The sequence below is a fragment of the Parasteatoda tepidariorum genome, chromosome 3 (genome assembly GCF_043381705.1).
Source record: "Parasteatoda tepidariorum isolate YZ-2023 chromosome 3, CAS_Ptep_4.0, whole genome shotgun sequence".
Taxonomy (NCBI): Eukaryota; Metazoa; Arthropoda; class Arachnida; order Araneae; family Theridiidae; genus Parasteatoda; species Parasteatoda tepidariorum.
In genome coordinates this window covers 38,393,093-38,417,037 of record NC_092206.1, presented here as the reverse complement: position 1 = coordinate 38,417,037, position 23,945 = coordinate 38,393,093, and the positions used below count along the sequence as shown (strand labels likewise).

General features: G+C 29.8%; 1 protein-coding gene across 2 annotated transcripts in view; it reads right to left on the bottom strand.

Moving 5' to 3' along the window:
* Positions 1 to 270: 270 nt before the first annotated feature.
* LOC139425145 (uncharacterized) overlaps positions 271 to 23,945 on the bottom strand; it is a 29,050-nt gene continuing 5,375 nt past the window's right edge. The window contains exons 1-2 of one of the 2 annotated variants that reach the window (XM_071178508.1): positions 8,291 to 8,529; positions 271 to 4,669 (exon numbers count right to left, since the gene is read on the bottom strand). In XM_071178508.1, the coding sequence (XP_071034609.1) occupies positions 4,235 to 4,669; positions 8,291 to 8,377 (522 nt within the window). In that variant the 5' untranslated portion in view covers positions 8,378 to 8,529 and the 3' untranslated portion in view covers positions 271 to 4,234. Of the gene's footprint in view, positions 4,670 to 8,290; positions 8,530 to 23,945 lie in introns of those variants that run through there. The other variant, XR_011636381.1, reaches the window with a different exon arrangement.

Genomic DNA, 23,945 nt, shown 5'->3' with positions numbered 1-23,945 from the left:
AGCAGAAGCTAAAATGCAGTGCAACAAAAGTGTATTATATATGAATAACCTTCCTAAAATGTTTTAATTATTTCTACTCCCTATCATTTTTATCGATTGTCCTTAATATTTATTATTAAAAATGTACCTGCATTAATTTTATAGAGTAGCTTTTTTTTTCGTTTCATAGTTTCTTTACATTTATTTTTTTCATTGCATAGTTTGCTTACATACGTGTTTTTTTATTCTGAAATGTTTGTACTAAATATTGTATGAAAAGTGGCAAGGGCATATATGAAACATAAGGAGGACATCATTTATTTCACAAATTTGCAGTAACAATGAAAGCTCATACACACGTGAAATGCAAAAATGAACAAATGAATGAAATTTAAAAATCTTACAGGAAAAAAGTATGCTTCCACAATGCACATTGTGTCTCATTAAAATAAAACAGCTGTAGAAAAAATGAAATTGCATTTAGTAAGACGAGAGCATAGAGCCCCATGCATGTGATCTACTGAAAGGAATGTAAAAAAATTGGGTTTCATTAAAGTATAATATTAGACCAGAAGTTGCTATAAAAAAAGGAACAGTAATAATAATTGCAAATATGGTTCAATATGATCACCATTCTGAATATCCAGTTCTTATATATTTAACATGAAGTGCCAGATTTTCCCTTTCCTGCAGCATTAGTAATTAATGAATTGAAACTACATTCTACTGAGCATATAAGCCTTATTTCTTTGAGTTTCAACCTGTACATCACGTGTCTGCATTCTAAACACCTTGCGTTATGATATGTGCATCCTGCATTAAAACTTTTTTTTTACAGTTCCCAAGGTAAATAATTAAAATTTTTCATTGTGCTAAAAGAAATTTGGGGAGGGGGGAATGCTGATACAGAGTTGCTATCGCCTCAAGGAAAACTAAAATTTTTACTATATAACTGGAAGAATTAACATTTTCCAAGCATTTGCGAAAGTCATCCCAACTATGGGATTCAGTATGAAGTCATTATATAGGTTTTTTCTTCTTTTATGTGACTTGTATTTTTTGAGATTTCTAACAGTTTTTACCTCGGTTATATTTTGCGATTGCAGCAATATCTGCAAACTAAAATGAAAGACGTGTCAGTCAATTTGTGCTATTTTGTTTTCTGCAGAATCCAATCGTCATGAATATTGTCAATATGTATAGGCTGTGGTATTTACTTATTTCAGCAGGTTCGACGCGGAAATGCTGCATTTATTCGGACAGTGTGAGCAATTCGCACCAACTGGAACATTTTGGTAGTGAAATTCATCCCATTCTGTACTTTATACAGCATTTATTAATTAATCTCCATGAGAATGATTTTGATATTTTGTTCTGCTGGGTTCCAAGCCATGTGGGAATCCCCGGTAATGATTTAACCGATGCAGCTGCGCGATCTGGTACCTTTCTCGGACACGAAATCACTATTCGACATTTCATAAGATCATTATGGCAACAGCAGTGGGACTCCCAGATCAACAATAAATTGCACTTATTCCAACTCTATTTCAACCCTTGTGGTACCTCTCCGCAGTGCAGATGTTCAACTTACCCGGCTCCGAATCGGCCATACTAGACTGATCCATATTCTCAATGCAACACTTATAATGTTTTACTTTCGATTCACCATATTTTAATCAGTTGCCTGTGTTTTAAGAGACGTCTTCTTACCTTTTCTGGTAGTTAGTTCTATTTTATCTATGGGAGATTTGTTAGGTGTCTCTCATCATCCTAACATTTACGTGCTATTGTATATAAGTTTTATTCTATCGAGGATTTTATTCACTTTTACAAGTATATTTTAACTTTTACACCATTTTACCTTTCATACAAAATTTTACTGTGTTTTAACTTTAACCTGATTTTATTCCATTACTACCGTTGATTGTTTCTATATCATTTTATCAATGTTTAATGTATTTTATGAAAAGTAAGTATGCACTTTATTTTTTGACATGAATAAACATATTTTTTGGCGCAGCATGTCCTCATTTGGATCTTGTACCATTAAACACTATATTCAATCAATTCTGCAGAATGCATACTAAAATGGGGGGGGGTTCTTATTTAGGATTTTAATATTAAAATAACCCTTTGTATATTCAACTATATTTTGCAGTATATACTTAAAAACTGTTTTTTTTTTTAATGTAGGACTCCCTATAGATCTTAAAATGTATTACATTGTGTTAAATGAAAAAAAAAATTCTTTATACTGTTTCCATGTAATATAGCAGCAAGGTGATGATCATGAAAAATTAAGTATTTTCTCTTCTCACTAGGAAAGATTTTAAAGAGTTTATCACAAAATTATGAATCTATAATGTATAAGAAAAAAAAGAACTGTATTGAAACACCTTGTAAAGGATATAAATATATATCATTAGAAATCGTGCATGATAAAAAATGAAATTGGTAAATAGAGTATAAAAAAGGATCATACAGCAAAGTTTACATGAGGCATGCTATAAAAAATCCAAACAATAAGTGTGAAAGGCAATAACTACTTAAAAAAGTAAGTTCAGGAATGTTTAAAATACAAATACATATTTTGGACCACATTTATAATTACACTTATTATGTGTATAGATTTTATATATTTACAAAATATTTTTACTACGAACTCCAAAATAGTTTATTTTATTTTGTTGAATATTAACCATCAGTCATATAATTTACTAAACTACCCTTAGAGATAAAGTTAATCTTCGTACTACGCCATAAATAATTTGGCACATACTAACCAATATAAAGCAATTTGTTACATTCATATTTTAATCAATTTAAAATGTTTACTGTTAATTTGTAGTGTGTTGGTGCTCCTAAATGTACAGTCTACTTTACGAGAACTTATTTCTTGTGTATAATAATAAAGTTACATCCAAATTTTCCAGTGCATTTGAAAACAGTCGATTTCAGCGTATACAGTAGCTATTCAATTTCATACCATTTAGAGGATTATATGTAACTTAAGTTTGGTTTCTCTGATCAATACGTCTTTGTCTGTAACATATTGAGAAATTGTAGGACGTAAAATCTTGCTCATGTTGTTTAAATTTATAAATATATATATTTTTAATCAAAGTATGGATTGATTTAATAACTTTAACTTGTATTCAAATAGATATTTCAATTTTCAAGATTTTTCCTTTCTCTTTCCTTTTTAATCTAAATATTTACTGACATACGAAAAATTAATTCACTGAGAAAGCAAACATGTTTACTCTGAAATCCTAGCTCCTCGCAATATTTAAAATGGTAGTGAAATTACAATTGAGCTGTACTCAATTTGTTACATTTTGCTAGCACTTCAGAACTCTACAGCTCGGCTATGAGGTCTTAGATATTTATTTAAATATGAAATAACCGAGCAGTGAAGTGTTGCAATATACAAATTGAGTATATCTGGTTGTCATTTCAGCACCATGCAACAAATATCAGATATTTATTATGTATGGTGATAGTCTAAAATCATTTTAAACAAAATATCTAAAATCAAAAACTAAATGTTTAAAGTATTTTTCTTTCCACTTTATATATTTGAGAAAATTCTCTCTCCAAGATAGAGAGAAATTGACTGATATATAAAAATACAAACTTCGACCTTCTTCCATGAAAAGCGCGATTCTCGTGCTTGATGACTACTTATTATTAATGTTTTTACCACGATTGCCTAATTTATGGAACTGGTAAGTTTAAAAAAGCATTCGGACTTTTGTTTTCCCAGATTATTAAATGTACAGTAATATGCAGGCCAAACTTTTTATACTCGCAACTTCATTTTTAGTAACTAAATTTTTTTCACTGAAAATTAGTAAAAAAAATGGCGAAGAGAAGTTAACGCATAATTACTACTTTTAATGTTTGTACCCGTACTCATCTCTAGTTTACTTGTGCCTATCTGGTCATTTTGTTCTAATTATTCAATATGTTATTAATGCTTTATGATTATTTAAAATGTTAATTTATCTTCAAGAAAACCATTAATTTTGCAATACAAGTTGTTCCAATAAGCACGCAGCATTCGGATTAGATATGTAGCGTCATAGCCTTAACTTGTGAAACATTATCAAAAATATTTCTACCACTCTATTATTGAGCTATATCCAAATCTTCTGAAATCGTACGCTGCGTAAAATTGGAGTAACCTGTATTTTTAAGCATTCATATAAAAAATTCCCCTTCAATTTCATCACATATACAAGCTCTTGTGAACTTATTTGGTCCCATAAGTATAAAAATACGCGTACATTGCTATGCCTACAATAACGGCGCATAGTGCCCCAACCACGCCATAAACCAGCCGTGTATACATCCTAAAGACTTCATCTTCTTCAGTTTTTGTTAATTGCCTCGTCACCATACTTCTACCAACAGCAGATTGATTTTCGGCACAAAACGACAGGGATCTAGTGAATTTCTTTGTTCGAGATGAATCTGGTTCAGGTCCATTGAGAGTAGACATAGATCTTGATCTGAGAGCTGGTGCTCGAACTCTACCCGTGGGTGCCGAAACATGGTTTGGTGAGTTAGAAGAGGACGAACTTCGTGGTCTATTGCCGAGTACTCCTCCAGCATTAGTGGTCAGAGCTCCAGTTTTTGCCTGAGAACCTTTCCGGTGGAAGAATCTTCTCATGGTTAATACTGAGATCTAGTAAAGAAATAATTTAACATTTAAAATTTGGTTATTAATGACCGTTCTTTCAAAATCATTTAAACCCAGTGCAACAGATTTAAAATTCAGAGTGAACAGCATTTAAATCTATCATTGATTTCATTAATTGGAGATAACCCTCATTATAACATTGTCTCATACTTCATTTAGTTTCTATATGTCAATCTAGCTTTAAAACCTAGTTGTACAGTGGGAGACTAAAGTTTAAGAAACTATAAAAAATTTCAATAAATTAATGCATACTTTGTTTTCAATAATTTGTAAACTGAATATGTAATAAGTTAATAGTAAAGGATACAGCGTAAAACGAAAAAATAAACCCTAAAAAATTTCAGCAGAAAGAAATAAACATTATCATTTCGACGAGTTTCTACTGCTACAAAAATATTGGAAACAAATGACAATATTTATTCAAAAAAATTCAATTATTTATTTGATTAATCAACTGGAACACGCTGCTTTCTTTTGGAGGAGCAAGATTTTACATATTCTCTTGATCAATATTCAACCATGTTGTTTTAATGGCTGCTTTCGGTTACAGTAGCTTTCCATTTTTATATACGTCTCGTAATACGATGCTTCAAACATTTTCTATATTGGTTTAGATTATGGACCCGCAACCTCTTGGACATGGGGCCCAGTGCTCTACCAAATTATAATTGATACATTATAAGTAACATGTTAATAAATAATAACTTTTAAAATTGGTTTATTATTCGCCGAAGAGATGTAATTTTAGTACACTTAAAAAAGAATTATTTTAAAATAAAATTTTCTGTCTTTGAAATACAAACTAAATTTTCCTCATACACCACCAGACCTTATCCCTTCATAAATATATTTTCAAACAAAATTTCTATATTTTATGTTAAGAACTATATTTAACAAATTTTCAGGCCAAGTAAAGACAAGCAAAAAAAATCCTGACGGCTTTTCAGATTTTATTTAAAAAGATGAAGAAACTATCAAGTATAAAGTAATTTATCAAAACTGTTTGCAATTTGAAATGTTCGTTTTCTTTCAGGCAAAAAAATTCCTGTAACATTGTGAATTCTTCCTTTTCAGCATTTTGCTGAATAAATAAAACAACTTTCGAAAAAAAGTTAAACGTAGAAAAACTAAATTAAAGAAATAAAGTTGTTCTCTGACAATTCAAGAGGAGGTTGAATAAAAAGTTTTCTTGATTCTGTTGAATTAGAACGACATTTAAAACATATTTTTCAAATTTTGAGTTTTAAAAGTTGGTTTTGCTTTTTAAAGTTAAGATGAAGGGTACAAAAACCAGAATTTGTTAAACGTAAACTGATCAAATGATGCTAAAAACTACATCAGAAGCGAGAAAAAAAGAATAAAAATTACTAGGACACTTCAAGAGTATGGAACCAGTGTTTGATTAAAGAAAGCAAACTCCATTTTGGCCAAGTGACATATCCTATTTAAAATAAATTGCGTGCGATAAACTGGTCAGAAAATCGGCCTGTTAACCTTTCGTAACTAATTGGAGCTGAAGAATCAATTGTGTGATGCATATTGATAAATCTCATCTAACGTTTATCTTCTTGGTTAAGTATTACAGATAATGTATACACAAGCTGTTTTATACCAATCGTCATGGATATTTCACTAAAATAGAAATCTTCGCAAAAAGAACATTGAAATCGCTTGTTGCTATGGCTACGGAAGAACATAAAGCATGATAAAAGAAACATAGGAGGTGATGCTACTAACAAAAATAAGGTATTATTTCTTGCCTGTGAGAAACGGAATAGAATTAAGGAAAAGCTATTGCTTTTATTTATTCGACTTCTTTAAAACGTAGAGTAAAAATAGGATTATAATAATTAAACGAATGTGATGCTGAACTGTATTTATAAATACTGTAGTCCCAGAAAAGGAAATAGTCTTTTGTTTTCAATTGTCTTATTTTAATTATCTTGAAATAATGGTATCAAGAAAAAAATTTATTCAATTTTAAAAATTTATTTTAACTTTTAATAGTAAAGTTATTTTTTGCGCTTAAAATATTTTTATCTACAGTAAGGGGCATGGAAGATAGTGAACTTAAATCTCATCGTTTTGCCTAATTTTCTTCTCTAATTGCATAAAGTATGGCATTTTTGCCCTTATATCCGATTCAGATATTCCATTGTCTACTAAATCAAAAAGTTGCCTTTGCGGCATTCCAAGTGCCATTATTCACGCCCCTCTACTGGGTAGATTGCATACTTATAATCAAACTAAATTCAATTTTAAAAAAACGTGAACTTTCAATTCGGTGATTTGCGTCCATAATAAGTCTTCCAGTAATCGATGGACTGGGTATTTCCTCTTAATATAAATCAGACTTTTAATATCGACCTAAAGTTGAGTGTGGTATACCCTTTTCTGGCTCTCGAGCCAAAAGCTTAAAATAACCTACCAGTAAGGTACGCAATTCAGCGATCGTTGTTGATAACATATTTAGTTGTCAGAAAGTTTGCATTTTAAAAAGCAAATGTTGAAATGAAATGAATAAAAATGTTGAATTTAAGAGAACTATAAATAAAATTTCTATAAAATGAGAACGCTCTTCCATAAAACTGCATTGACGTTAAAAATGTTCTTCTGACACAATCGCAATCATTTTCCACCGAAATTCCCTATTTAGTTTTGATCTCCGGACATTCGGAGCAATCGAGAATCTCGTTTCTGATAATATCCCCAACGGCAATATGAAGATATGACTAGTGAAGCGAATATTTCCTGACACATTAACTCTTCTCTCCTCTTTGACAGCTCTATCGATTCTGCGATATCGCTATATTTAGAATTTAGTTTTTAAATTCGAATGGGTTGTTAGTTTTAAAATTCGATTCATTTAAGTTATATAACTGATAGATATTTATTTTATTAGTGAATTTCAATGGAATGTAGTAATCATATAATAATTTTTTGCTTGTGAAATTGCTTTAAACTCCTTTATGGGGAAAAAAGCTTATTTATTTTTTATAACAGCAATTTTAAAAATATTTTGCTCTACGCAAAAAAAAACTGATGTAATTTTTTTATGGAACATATTTTGCAAGTAGAAATTAATATTGACTCATAAAATAACAATTCTGAAAATTTATATACTCTGGGGGAAAAATTATTTAAGTATAATTTAATCGGTCATTAAAAGTACAACTTCCGGAAAAGTCAGTGATGTTAGTTCGATATACATACCTGCCAACATTCACTCTTTTCGAGAATGGATTTTCCATCAACCTCAAATGTGAATAAAACAACTACATACACCTTCGGAGATTGATCTTTTTGGTTGATTTTGAAATTAAATTTGAATAAACCTTTTCACCTCAAGAATACCTAAAATTTCCGTAAGGGTTGTGCAAATAAGTTCTAACCTATCTAGTGAACTAATATAGAAAAAAAATTGTTTGTATAGGATTATTGTCTTCGGTTGGATTCGGCAAATTGCGTTACGATTAGGAATGCAACTTAAAAATTCACGTTTTTATTCATTGGCATTAGGTTCAGTAAGGTTTAAAATCGGGACACAGCAAAAATGTCTTTTTCGTTTTCAACCAAATTAAACAACTAAAAGAGACTTAAACTTACTTTTCTTTGCTTATTTAAATACATCATAGCATAATCATTACAGAGCAAAATGTCAGGGTGAGGTACAGATGTAGCTTTACAAGTCATATCTTTGGATTCAGAACTCGAAACGATAATTTGAAACTCTAAATTCCAACAGCTTTAAGCGACGTAGCTTTACTATCACTATTATAAATTTATAGCAGCCGTTGCAACCTAGTTAAAGCAACCATTAAGTTGTAAAAAGTATTCTTAAAAAAAAAAGACTAATTTATTAAAATTTTTATATAAATTATTTATATAAATGGACGATTACATTACGAATTTATTTGGATTCATTAGTTAATCTAAAAAGCAAAAATAACAAAACTTAAATTCACCCACGACTCTGAAAGATTAGGAGATACCAATGATTTTACAGTTTTGTGTTTTAATAGTTTAAATGAATTACTACATCACTGTCTTTGGGTATAATTTTATTACAAATCTTTTAATCTAACGTAACCAATTATATTAATACTTTTCCTTCGTTACTTTCATTTATTATTCTTATATTCAAAAAAATATTACTCTCGCGTTAAAAATTTACAGCAGAAGCTCACTCACTATATTTCCACAAGCCCTTCTGTTAAAATTTACGTAATAAATAAAATATTTAATTAAGTTACTTGAAGTATTTTACAAATTGATCTCTTTTTAACATTACTCAAGTTTTTATTTCAAACAAGATTATGTAAAAAAAAAATTATCTAATTAATTTAATTGCTTTTAGTTTAATCAGTTTCGTTTTTAATTAGACTGGTCTTTAGCTAAAAACGTATACCAAACATAGTTTCTTGTTCCCTAACTGCGAATTAATAAGCAAGAGTAGTATACGGTTTTACGAAAATATTTACATTCCTTAAGAAAAAACTAAAGTATTCTTTATTTTTAGTTTTTCGAGAAAATGAAAATTCTTGTTCGTTCTTACACCTGAAACAACAAGACGTCGGTTGATGTCTGCTTGCTTATCTGCTTCCCTCCTACATTTTTTACCACGTCAAACAAAAGAAAAGAAAGAGGAAAAAATGAAAGTTCTCTTTTGTTTGCTAATTGCCTCAAAAGAAGCATTTCAATAAAAATGTGTTTTTTTATAGTTGTATTAAGTCTACCTTATTTAATGAAGTAAAATTTTAAAAAAATCCATAAAACATTTTTTTTGTTATTGCCAACAATTACTTGCATTATTAATTATTTTTCATTATTTGAATATATGTTTTTATGGAAGAATGTCTAGACTGGCCAGCCAAGTTACATATAAGTTATGTTATTTAAAACGGTAAATGGTGTTCGCAAAATTGAATAAACACTATTAAGTTTTCTTTAGAAAATGACTCGTTCTGAGGCCTATTTCAAACTATATTCGGCTACGATCTTGTGGCCTATATAACGAAAAAAAAAGCTCACTGTGATTGCATTTATCAAAAAAAAATAAATAAACAATTTAGTCAAACAAAAAATTTAGGTCCCCCGAGGTAGGCTTAAAATTCCCTTTTTTGGGGAATAAAAAATTAATGAAAAAAAGAAAGAAATTGAGCATAAGTATTATATAAAATTTAGAATATAAAATAACTGTAAAAAAATTATACATGAAAAATTATCGTTGGTGAATCTTATTTTATTTACACTGGTTTCTGAATCACCTCTTGGATACTTTCCTGGAAGGTTAAAGCGCTGCCAACGCTTGGTTCAGCTTTGGCATTAAGAATCCAGTTTAAATTTTTTGGAAGTATCCCAGTTGTCTTTAAGTTACCAAGGGCTACCAAATGTCACCAGTTAAAATTGGCCATGGGGGTCGTAAGGGGTGTAACCAATCGAAATTGAGAGATCAGGATAATCACAGTTAAAATAAGGGCGTCTCGCACATTTTATATCTTTATATTGTGTTAAAAAATATTTTGATGGTAATGGCAACAGCAGCAAAAAGACGCTACGCAGTCTGTTCATAAGAAATTTAATTTTTCTGGAGCTACTTATGGTTTTAAAAGGTGCTGTTGTTTCATTTCAGGTAGTTTACTGCTGATTTCTGAATTGCATTCTGCCTGCCAATGGGCATCTAAAATATTTGTTATTGTTGCTTTAATTAGTCTCAAAATAGGCTTATTAGAAAGGTCTTTTTTTGCTCAGTGCAATAGTTTATTTCAAATAATTATGGTTTAAAAAATGCTGTAATTGATTAACAAAAGTTATCTCGTTTTTCGATAACTTTTATATTAAGCTTTTTAATTAAACACTGCAAACTTTATGGTATAAAGAATGTATTTTAGTTAGGTACATTGGTTACGAGTTTTTTCGCTCTAGGGCGCCATTCACTAGGTTACTGAAATTTAACTATATAGAAGTCGATATGAATTCAAAGCTATTACTTTCATAAAAATAAACTGCTGCTTCAATTTAAATAAAAAATACGGGAAGAATTCTTACTTTTAACAACCATCTGAAAAACAAATTTTCTTTTTTTTTATTATTATTATTATAAGTATTGCAATTGAAGTAGTGTCATTTACTACATTGGTTACTTGCCTTTTAAAATCTTTATTTCGAGATTAATTTTCGTGTGAAAATTTAACAATCACCCAATATCCGATGGATCATAACACATAAAATGCCAAATTGGCTTGAATGTTATATTTTGTCGGGGAGCTATTTATTCTGAATATCACTCAACATGCGAGTTTAAGAAATCGACAGGTTTAAAATACATGTTTAAAAAAATTAATACAATGCGTGTTTAAAATAATGGACACAGTTACTTTACAGTAACATTTATTTACTTTTTTAAACATTGTGCATAATCTTTACGGAGCAAAGTTCCTGACTTCGTAGTTTATATGGTTGGGTATATAATAAATGTTACTTTTCGGGCATCTCTTCTTATTCAGAACACTACGATAAAGGGTTTTCAAAAATCTTAATTCATTCAACGTCAATTTAACACCATGAATATAAATTTATAGGACAGCCTTGTAAAAAAAAAAAACTATTGACTGTATTATTTTTTACACTGTTGTTTCAATATATTTTAAAAACTAATTTTTTTTCTTCTTAAAAATGTACTAAGTAATTTACGCAAATTAATGACATAACACTACGAATTTATTTAGATCAATCGGCTTTTTCTTTGAAATAAAAATAATTTTCGTAAGAGAAGTTTTATAAACGGAATCAAATAATATGTCCATTTTCTTAAACACGCGTTTTGAGCTGTATCCAGAAGAAAAAAAATCTCACCGACGAAATATAACATTTAGTAGTTCAGAACCTTCATGAAACATTAGCACAATTCCACGGCAATATTACCATTTTTGTTAATTCACGTTTTATAAAAATATCCATTGGATGTTGGGTGGTCGACAAATTTCCACATGGAAGTTCATCTCGAACTGCAGAGTTTACTAGGCAAGTAACCAATTTAGTAATTGACACTATATTAGTTGTAATATTTACTTAAAAAATGAGAAGAAAATTTGTTTCCACAGATATTTTTTGCAAGTAGAAATTCCATTTTTTCATTTAAATTGTGACAGCAGTAAGTTTTAGGAAAATTATGTTTTTGAACTCGTTTCGAATTTTAAACAATTTCAGTAACTTGAATGGCGCCCTATAGCAATTTTTTGAAGCATGCGTTATTTAAGTGAAATGCGTTATTAAGTGAAAATATAGAGGCACCTAAAAACAACATAATTTCTGTTTGTCAGTTACGACAGCATTTTTTTAACTATAATTATTTGAAATAGACTATTTCACTGCAAAAGTTACACAAAATCTGTCTAGCAGACCTGTTTCAAGACAAATTAAAACAATACTAAGCACTTTTAAATACCTATTGGCCTACAGAATGGAATTCAGAAATCAACGAACAGCATGAAATAGAACTATTAATAGCACCTTTTAAAACTCTAAGTAGTTCTAGAAAAATTAAAGATCTTATAAGCAAACCACCACCTATTGTACATACTCGATTAATGCATTAACACTTTTTACTGAACAAACCAGCGCCTGTTTCTCCAGTTGTAGACTATCATTAATGGTAAAACACATTTTAACACAAAACAAAAATTTGAAACTTAAGAAATTCCTTTATTTTAATTGTGATTATGCTGATCCATCACCCCACAACGAAATCTAATTTACTATCTCAAAACACAGGGAACAGCCAAAAACTAATTAGCCATAATTGGTTAAAGAATTTTTATTATTAACTAAACATATGATTTTTAAGGTCACATTCTATGTGTAGTATATACTTGAGCTGTAGTGGGTCAGGAGATACATTTCCACTCCATATAACTCAAATGCGAGTTAGTTCTATGAATTAGACTAGAAGTAAGTTCAATGAATTAGACAAAAATTTGTATACAAGAAACTTATTCTTATTTTGAATAAAATATCAATTATCTATCAACCACTATTTTCCATTATTCCTAAGCTTCCATTTTTAACTGTTTTTGTTTCTCCAAAATATCAAATTCCTAAAACCGAATTATCTCAGTGGAAAGGAAATCAAATACGAAAAAAAAAATCCCATTAATCCCATAACATTTGGATACGGCACGGCATCTCTAGAGGATACCGTGCCGTATCCAAAAATGTTCTTAACGTAATTTTGCTATTTTCACTTAAACTTGTGATTTAACTTTCAACAATAACGTTTTATGATTCTTTTTCTTTTATTTTCCGTTTTTGGTATTTAAAAACGATTCATGCATATAAAACGTAATTTCTAACAATTCATTCAGTAATGGAGGAACTTTTCAACTTATTCCTAAAATAGAAAATTTTCCATTTATATTCAGGCATCTATTAAGTTAAAACGCTTTAAATTCAGGTGAAATACGCTCTTTGCATTACTTGTATTAAAAACTTAATAGCAGACTGAAAACATCAAAAGAAAAATTTTTTTGAATTGCTGAAAAGCGTATACAGCATTCAAAATAAGTGAGTTTGAGATGCAAAAATAAAACCGTATTTAAAGTTTATAAATATAGGAGCCTAACAACTAGTTTACCTCAGAAAAAAAAAGTAAATTTCGACAAACATTTACATGTTTCGAAATTTCATTCGAGGGAAAAGAAAAATAAACGTACTTTAAAAACTTGGCATTTGTTTACGTACTTTAAAAAAAAAATGCAATTTTTTTTTTTTTTTGCTGCAGCTATTCTAAAACAAACTCCTCGGAAGGGTTCAATTTCGCCAAGATTTCCCAGTGACCTTTACCCTTTTTTTCGTCAAACGAGTTGATAGCACCGCTTGACCAACGAACCTAATAAGTAAGTGATGTCATTTACCCCTGGAAAAATTCAGCCTATTTCGACTCTTACACCATTAAATCGTACCTTCTTCAACATATATCTCACTCCATTATTCCTTATATTAGTTAAATTTATACTCAGCGAACCCAGTAACAATAAACTACGAAAATTAAGCAACAATTTACTCGAGATTGAACCAGAAATTACACCATTGACCAATAAATGTTTAAAATTTAAGACTACAGTACTTTAACTGCCATTTCGTGACTACATAATTTTTACTTGGAAACACACTTCATCCAGATTTAATGCTTTACCTTAGAGACATCGGAGTTTATAATTCGATTTACCTCTAATTTTAACTAATGGATTTAATTTTAAACGAGTTGACTAGTTTAACCTAGTAACTTTAAATTTAGCCAAGTTGCTTCAATTTTAACCAAGTTTTAGGCTCGGTATAGCCAAATCATGGCACTTAGGCCAAGAATTTACATCACTTTCTAAAGTAAGACGTATTCAGTTTGGCTATACTGACTAATTACCTCGCAACGCTAATCTGAAATAGAGAAGCAAAATAAGTGAAATCCCGATTTTATTAGCTTATTACATACTTAATCTGCAAAAGACTTTTGCTCAGAAAGCTCTGACACCAGTAGACAAGGACCGCTGAGAATTAAAAAAAATAAATATTTTGATTAGAGATGCTGCTTGCTTCTAATCTATTTACTGCAGTACTGTCTCAGCAAAAAGGAAAAGTGTGAAACCATTTTAAGATAGTCCTCTACTGATGTGCAAGAACATTACAGAAGAAAATACCTCTTGGCAATTTATTCTTGCAATCTGCCTCTTCAATTGGTCCCATTTGTTGTAAACATTTTCTTCCTCAAAAATTAATGAAAGATCTCCAGACATAGTAGCTAATTTTCGTGTTGCTAATCAGCGTAGCATAGTGACTAATATCAGCTGAAAATGTTGCTATATTTATGACATGGACGTGTATAAATATCATACTGCCTGCTTACGGATACCATAGCAAGAGGAACTCGTTGAAAAATTGTGGATGGAAATTACACATTCTCTCTTCTGTCAGAAACTGCCAGCGTCATGCTTATTAATTTTCATGGCTCTAACGTTAAGTCGAGTTTTAGCATCATGAACTCTGTCGTTACATCTGAAACAAATAAACTTTGTGCAGAATCCGTTGATGATATACAGACTGTGAAGTGTGAACTGGGGTCTTGTAAGAAGTCTGCAGTTGATTTATTCAAGAAGAAAGATTACCTTAAAGATGAAGTCAACAGAAATTAGCGCAAAAACATGATCTCTGCTTCAAGGAACAAAAAAGCAGGAATTCTTAACCAAAAAAAGAAATGTTTATGACAAATCGAAAGTGAAAAAAATATTACTATCGAAAAAAGCTGGGGGAAAATCTCAGCAAAAGAAGCCTAATTCCGAATACCCTGAAAATTATAACGTCTCAAAAAGTTCTACGTCTTGAAACTTGGATATAAAATGAACATTTTTGTACTGGCAAGGCTGACATGTAGAAATATACATCTCCAGATATGGATGTTTAAGTCTCAATATAAACTTGCATCCAAAAAAGAGAAAGGATTAACAGGTGTATTTTCATTGTACGCTTATACATGAAAGCGTCGATCAAGGCTGTTGAGACTTCAAATGCTCCATATAATGACTTGATGCTGATGAAGTGATTTATCAAAGAGTCTACTGTCCATTTAAACATCTCCAAGTCAACAGCGAAGAAATTTTCGAACTATATGTAAAAAAACTTATTTTTAATTATTTTTTTATATAGTTCATCGCTGTACATCTGCTAAAATAAGAATGTGTAGTGCTATGAAGAAAGAGGCTAAACAAACCGAATCTAAGAACAAGATTAACACGCATACACCTTTTAATAAACCAGAGCCTAATTGCACCCCTTTTGCAGAGAACCACTAACCATAAAGCACATCTTGACCCAGTGTTCTATTTAAAAATTAAGAGACGACGATACTTTGACTGTGAATATCTTAAATCAACGACTTTAACTGGAGACTAACTATCCACATAGAAATCATATTGAATATCTTAAAAACGTCATGTACTTCTAAAACTTATAAACCATCATACTTTTGATTTCGGCCAAGTGTTAAGGCCGTTGGCACCGTTGCCAGCTTCAATCGACGTCTCAATGTTATTCTATGGGAGAACATAAATCACTTTTTCACAATAATTTACAACCTGACAGCTCAATGTTTAATATTAATGTATAGATCTCATTTAAACAAACATAACTACTGTAAAAAATTATTTTAAAATTCTATTAATAATTTTTAAAACGAGTTTAAATGTGATTTTAGAGTAATTTTCAAGCGTTTTCCACAAAGTTACTTTTTTAGCTAAATTCACGAAATTTTTTTTAAAAAAAACATATAAATACGTAGTTTAAACGTAATTTAAACAATATGAAATTATACATTAGGAACTATTGCTAAAAAATGATTTTTTCCGGGGTATGAAACATTTTTCTACTCTGAAATCGTTCTTCAGTTCCTCCTTTTCTCTCCAGGAGGCTATCACTCAACCGTGAAGAAATCCCCCAGGCATGAAGAGGGGGACATAAGTGAATTTTCATGGTTGTCGTAAATAAACCTGCGATCTTTTTCGTAATGGTGGATTTCAATGGTCGCCAAGAAACAAACATTCACAAGAAGCATAGTCCCTGACAAGAAGTAATCATTTACTGAAATGAGTGATTCAGATCTTATTTTCCTTCACGGCCTAAGAATATCTTTTTCAAGATTGAAATAATGTTTANTGAAAGATCATCTTCATAGGGTTCTCTCAGATAAAAAAAAAAATAAAGAACTTGAATTTTTCAAAAAACTTAAAGAAAAATTCACATGTCAACCAACTATAAGAAGTTTTATGAAGCAGTCTACAGAAGTTGAAACTGAAGGAGGATCAATAGCTTCGTACAAGATTTCGCCTAATATAGCAAAGAGGGGGAAAACCACACGCAATCGCTGAAGACATTGCTATACCTGCAATTAAAGACGTCATTGAGAATGTAATGAAAAAAGACTCCGTTAATGTTTTAAAATCATTGAGATTAAGTGCAAATTCTGTAAAACGGCGTATTGACGAAATAGCCGAAGAAATAGAAAATACAGTAGTTTCAGAGCTAAAAAATTGCAAGTTCTCTATTCAACTGAATGAATCTGTTTTTGGCGTTTCTGATATTCTTATGGTGCACGTTAGATATCTCAGTAAACTGAAAGGACAAGTCATTGATGAATTTTTATTTGCTAAATATCTTGAACAGAATGAAAAGGAGAGACAATTTTTAGATGTTTTACAAGAATATTTAAATATAATATGATATTCCACTTGAAAATATAATAGCGGTAGTCACAGATGAGGCATCTGCTATGGTAGGGCGTTACCGAGGTTTTGCTACATTTCTCAAAGAAAAAGTGCCCGGTATACGTATTATTCATTGTGTGTTGCATAGAAACAACTTAGTAGCAAAATATCTGAGTCCAGAGTTACATAAAGTTTTACAGTTTTGTATTAAGTGTATCAATCAAATTAAAGCCCAACCTCTTAAATCAAGATTATTTTCCAAACTGTGTGAGAAAAACAACGAGTTATTTAACCAATTACTTCTGCACACCGAAGTTGTCTAGAGGTATGCTTGCAAAGGCTAGTTGAGTTATTTGACTCCCCGACCGAATTTCTCAGTGAAATAAACCCTGTTCTGAGTGATGAATTCCAAAACAAAAAGAACCATATTTTTTATTTAGCGGACTTATTTAGAAAATTTAATGATGTCCAAACAAAGCTGAAAGGAAAAGATGTAACAATTATCGAAGTTCAAACAATACTGTTAGACTTCCAAGTAAAATTAAATTTATTTAGATCTGCATTGCTACGTAAAGATTATCAGTATTTTTCAAATCTGCGACAATTAGAAATAGAAGAAGACTTGGAAATATATACAAGTCATCTTCAAAAATTGAGCGAGGATTTTAAACTGCGCTTTGTTGATTTGGAAAACAGTGACATCCCTGATTGGATTATTGTGCCATTTCCTGCTCAAATTGAAAATATGGGCATCAACTTGCAAGATGAGCTTGCTGAATTATTTTCGGATCTTGAAGCAAAGACGTTTTTTAAAAATTTAACAATAAGCAAATTTTGGACAAATATAAATATAATACAAAAATATGTAAAACTTTACGAAATAGCATTTCCAAGTTCCTATATGGTCAAAGCCGGTTTCAGTCACGCAAATTCAATCTTAACTAAGTACAGAAATAAATTAATTGTGGAGTTTCGTGGGGATTTCAGATTAAAATTGACCAATTTTTAACCCAATATAGCGAACCTTGCAAAAAAAAAAAAAAAAAAACACCAGGCACACCCATCTCATTAATTAAGAGGCAATAAATCTGTAGTTTCTTTACTTATTATTTAATAAGTATTAAGGTATTTAAACTTCAACAGTAATATATTTTTCATAAAACTATTGTTACACAATGTACTATTACTTTAATAAATGTTTAAAATCATAAAATAAATGTACAAACACAGTATCTAATAGAGTTTTATTTTAATTAACAGAAAATTACTTTTATGGGGTCGATGGAGATTTGGAAAAATTATATAGGGGTCGATGATCAAAAAAGTTTGGCGACCCCTGCTCTAGAAGAACACCGACAGTTGTACCACTCTTAGTGAATGAGTTGCTGTAGTATGAATATCAAACCAATACGACGTGAACCTTATTCTGGTCTCTTACAGTGAAGTGAATGTTTTTAACAACAGCTATCCATGAGCCAAAATGACCTGAGTTTATAAATTCTATTAAGGATTAAATTTAAAAGACGATAGAACCTACTTTTACTTCCAAACACACCACATCCTTGCTCTACCGTAAGACATCGGATTTTATAATTCCATTTAGTTCCAATTTTGGCTTAGTTGTTCTGATTTTAAACTAGTTGATCCAGCTTGAACCTAATTATTTTAGTCAGGTTGTTTCGGTTTTATGAAGTCGAACCGTTTACTAATCCATTTACATGGCTCTAAAAGGATTGCCGCACAAAATAACAGATTGCGTATTGGCCTTACAAGATTAGCATAAATACACCTTTTATTAAACGAACCACCACCTGTTTGCTCAAAATACAGTGAACGACTAACCATATCACACATTTTTACTCTGCTTTTTTATAATTTATTTTTATCTTTCAAAATGCTGAAAAAGCATGAAATTAAGCAAATATATTTTAAATTGTGAAAAAATTTAGTTAAAATACTACATCTGCAATACCTAAGTAAAAGCTGGCCAGGTGCCGAGTGATTAGCGTGTCTGACTGCGGAGCCAATGGCCGCGGGTTCGAATCCCGCTCTGGGCATGGATGTTTCTCTCTTTGTGTTGTCTTCTGTTGTGTGAATGAGTGAATGCGGCCCACTCTATGAACGGGTTTGTGGCTGTATGGCGTGGGTAACGTTTGCTCGCCTACGTGACTTTGGTTCACAGGTGCCCACTGGGTAATGCTAATTGAGTAACAATTCCGGCATCTTCTATGGCGAAGAACGAAAAGTTCAATGCCTGCCGTTATTTAAAAAAAAAAAAGATGCTATTTTTTTATTATACTTTTCCCACTGGAAGTTAACATTAAAATCTATATTTAATGAAACCACTAGGAAAGACCATTTCTATTTACGACCACTTTTGGAAAGCTCGGAATTTTTTCCATTGACTTTGTGTTGAAGAAAACCTTTAGGAGAGACCATCAAAATCTCTCCCAACGACCGGGCAATCCTTTGCACCAAATGAGAAAAAGGTTAATTAAGGAAACGAGAAAAAAATAATTAGTGACTTCCCGACTTTAGCAATTTTACTTGGAGACACACCTCATCCTAACTTTATACTTTAGACATCGGATTTTATAATTCGATTTATAGTTCAAATTTTAATAACTTAACCACTTTTAGCTAACAAGGGAAACTAGGGAAGTGTGACTCTCCAATTTTGAAATAAACTAGTGGGATGTATGCCTTATGAGGAATAACTTTAGGGAGCAACATTCGTTTCGGCCCATAGAAGGTCCTGTGAGCGATAAACAATAATTAAATATAAAGAAAAATCGATATTTTATTACTTCAATGCACACTATTAGTTATTGTAATTATCTCATACTCCAATTAATTTTGTGGTACTTTCACGTACTATATAATGCATATTTATTGTCAAAATTATTTCGAAAATTTTATGTATCTGTAGTTTTTCAGAAAAACCTGTTAGGTTAATTTTTAAAAAAAATTGAAATCAAATTTTTTTTCAAGAAATTTTCCAAATTAATTGGAGAATGTAATTGCAAATAAAAAAAATAATAATTAATTAATTTGCTAATTAATTTATTATTTTGCTAACTAATTAATTAACCAATTAATTGGAGTATGAGACAATTACAATAACTAATAGTCTGCATTGAAGTAATAAAATACCGATTTTTCTATATATTTAATTATTTTTATCTCGCACAGAATCTTCTATGGGCCGAAACTAATGTTGCCCCCTAAAATTATTCCTCATAAGGCATACATCCCACTAGTTCATTTCAAAATTGGCGAGTCACACTTCCCTAGTTTCCCTTGTAAGTTATTTCAGTTTTGTTTTGATTGTAACCAAGTTTCTTCAAATTTAACCTTCTGTTTGGATTTGAGCTGGATTGCATAAATCTTAACCTAGTGCTTTAATTTTAACTACGTTCCATGAGCTTTTAACCTAGTTTTAGACACGGTATAGCCAAATCATGGCTCTTGCGACAAAAATTTACAACACTCACTCTCTCACAAATAAGTAGATTCAAAATATTTGTCTGAAGCTCTTATTTAGAGTTCTCTTTTTGACGATCTCTGAAAGAGATCTACAACCTCATATTGCAATCAGAGTGCACTGAAGATGATGCGATCAATGATTTATATTTCTAAAGTTGAAAATTAAATTAGAAAAAGCTAAGTATCTCAAATCTAACTAATTTATATGATGAAAGCTAACAATAGATATTTATATGATGTTAAATTAAAAGCAAACTTAAATGAATAAACAATTATGTTTTTTCTTTTATGATAAAAAAAAACAAACAGAAATAACTAACAAAATCAAACACAAAAACATACTTTCTCTGAGTAAACATAAATTTTTTCACGAAGGGTTTAAATTCTTGAGCTTTAAGTAATCGGAGGCTGCGATAGTTGTAAACGGGAAAATATAATCCCAATAGAAACGAATAGAATAGTTAAGAAAACGGACAAAAATTTTTATCCTTTAATAATAATTTCACTTTTCGGTTATTTTAAGAAATCTTTATCGCGTTTATCTAAAGATTATTTAATATATATTTTTTTCATTCATTTTAAAAAAATCTTATTTTCAGCTCTGTATTTTTAAATGGCAAAATACTGAACTTCTACAAAGTCAGCCAAATATCTTGGAGGGATGAAATTTCATGTTTTAAATTTAATACATAGTTAATAAATTATATAACAGCTTGTATATTCTTTAAAAAAATTTCAGCTCTCCTTAAACTAGTTAAGATGAAATATGCAAAAAGTAAGAATAACATTTAGTTAACAACTATTGGGATCATGTATTTTTAAATTTGCTTTTATACCTTTCATACTTTGAAAATCATAATGTGACTAAAAAAAGGTTTATTCAAAGAAGATACGTTTTTGTTTCTAATTTTCAAACTTTATTAATTAGTGCAGACAATATTTAAACATATTTAAGGTTATTTCTTTCGTCTCATTTCGTGGAAATCTGGTTATTAGATCAAAAGTTATAAACTTGTTCCATTTCGTGCATTGTACACTACAACAAATTTACACGCGTTGGTTATAAAAGTACTAGTAAAAAAAATCCTAATTTCCTTGCAGAAAACCGAAAACCTTAAGAAAAAACAATTTAAACCTAGGTTTGGGCGCGGTATAGCCAAACCATGGCTCTTGCGCCAAAAATTTACATCAATCAATCAATCATGGGATATAAAATTAACTTTTCACACGTTAATTACAACCATTACTAATATTAAAATCAGGTATATATTTGAAGATGGAGACAATATTCGTGTGAAAGTTACTTTTCTTATTTTAAATTATGTTAAGTCATTAATTATTTCTGGTAGGTTAAATTTTTCTGCTTCCTCATACCGACAGTTGAATTTTAAAAACTAATGTGTTTCACCTTGGAAGAAAGTAGAATAATTTGTATTTTAGAATTCAATTTTTTTTTCTGTTAAATTTATCTCTTATCAATTCACTGTAATCAAAACTTTGTTTCTATTTATGATGACTAACGTTAAAAAAAAAAAATTGTAAAAATCGCTGAACGAGCAAAAAACAATTTTCAATTGAAATGTCTACAAAATAATTCATAATAAAACATTTCTTTTATACTATATTGAAAAGTGATAATGAAATAAAATTGGAAGAAAAATTTTCCCTTTCCATAAAGTCTCTGATGAAAGTACTTCCGAAACTTTCTCTTCTTAACTAAAGAAGAAAAAGTAATAAAATCTGTCAGCATTCTTATGGATTCCAATAGTGTGTTTTGTTTATTTCAGACTTCCATCCGCCTGCAGATGATGAGACATACTCAAAATAAAGCGCAACATTCAAAAATCTTAATATTATTTATTCATCCCTTTGCATAAAAACTTATTCTAAATTTTTACTGGTGTTTTACTAGTTAAATAAAACATTTCATAAATATAAATTTAGCATAGCTCCAATGGCTTTTTTTTCATCATCAGAAAGAATATTTAAGAAAAGAAGAAATATTCCGTAGCTTTTATAAATTTAAAATTATGACAGTACAAAAATCTGGTTTTATTTAAATAGGTTTTAAATAAAACCTATAATAAAAATAACAGGGAAGAATTTAGTTTCAGCTTCCATTTAGCTGAAAATATTTCATATAGATATCCATTACCATTTTAAATTCGTCTATGAATTTGCAATCTAAATTATTTAATTTTCAATTACTACAAAAAGTGTGTAAATATTTTTCCCATAGGAGATTATTTAATAAAAGTGTGGAATTTTCGTGATATTGATTTTGGATATATTACTTTAATCACACAGTTTTACTTAAAATTCATAACAAAAATAACCTTTTAATAATTGGGAAAAGGTAGTTGTATATCTTTATCATAAAATAGAAATAACATATGATTATTTTGATAAGAACGGATAAACACTTCTAGATGTTAAGGCTTTCGTTTTGAATGATAATCAACATCGTAAAATAAGAAAGAATGATACAATAAATAAATATTCCAAGTCCATATTATCATAATTTTTTTCAATTTTATGCAGATAACAGCTGGAACTTTTCTGTGCATTCAGAATTATTCCATGGAATTTTTTTTACTTTCTCCAATAAGCACGCGCGAAAACGTCAATATAACAACTGTATTTATATGGTGTACAATAAGATTAAATAAAGTGAGGAATGTTTTAGGTTCATTAGAAACATCTTTTGCGTGCCCAAATAATATTTTTTTTTTACATTTTACCAAGTTCTTAAAGCGATGTAACAATCAATGGTTCGTATGCTAAGAGTGTTAATTTAAAAAAGATAATAAATAAATCTCAAACTTATTGATTTTATAAAACGCAGTGCCATACTCAAAAATTGTTTGATTAATGGAATTCAGCGACACAAAAGGCACTATATATAGTCATAGAATAAAATAATACTTATAAGTTATAGTATACTTATTTTATATATTGTCATCAACATTCAAAATTCAGCTAACTCTCGATTGATCAGGATTAGATTATTCGTACAGCTCCCCTAAAATGGGACGTCATAAAACCTTAAAGTAAATTTTCTATTTTTTTTTTTTTTTTGTGCTACAAATAAATTTTAAATTCAAATAAAACGAAAAAATTCATGTATATTCTTTCTTTAATAAAAATTAAATTATTGTCCTATTACATTATAATTTTACATTTTTGAATTTTTTTTATTATTAATTTTGTCTATCTGGACAAGGCATTTCCCAATGAAACTACAGCTTATTGTGGAACAATTTCGGAATTTTAAAATGTATATATATATCATATCAGGATAAATTATTTATTACTCATAGAAAATAGTTTACTCTTTCCTTATATGGAAGTGAAAGATCTTAAAATAACACCGCCTTTGAAACATAAATCTAATTATAATTCATTGGCATGTTTTCAGCCTTGAAGTACCAAAATAGAATATCTGCATTTTATGAACACGAAAAAGTTTTAATGCTTTTATTAATACAAAAGTATTTTTATAACTTTTGTATTACATATATATATAT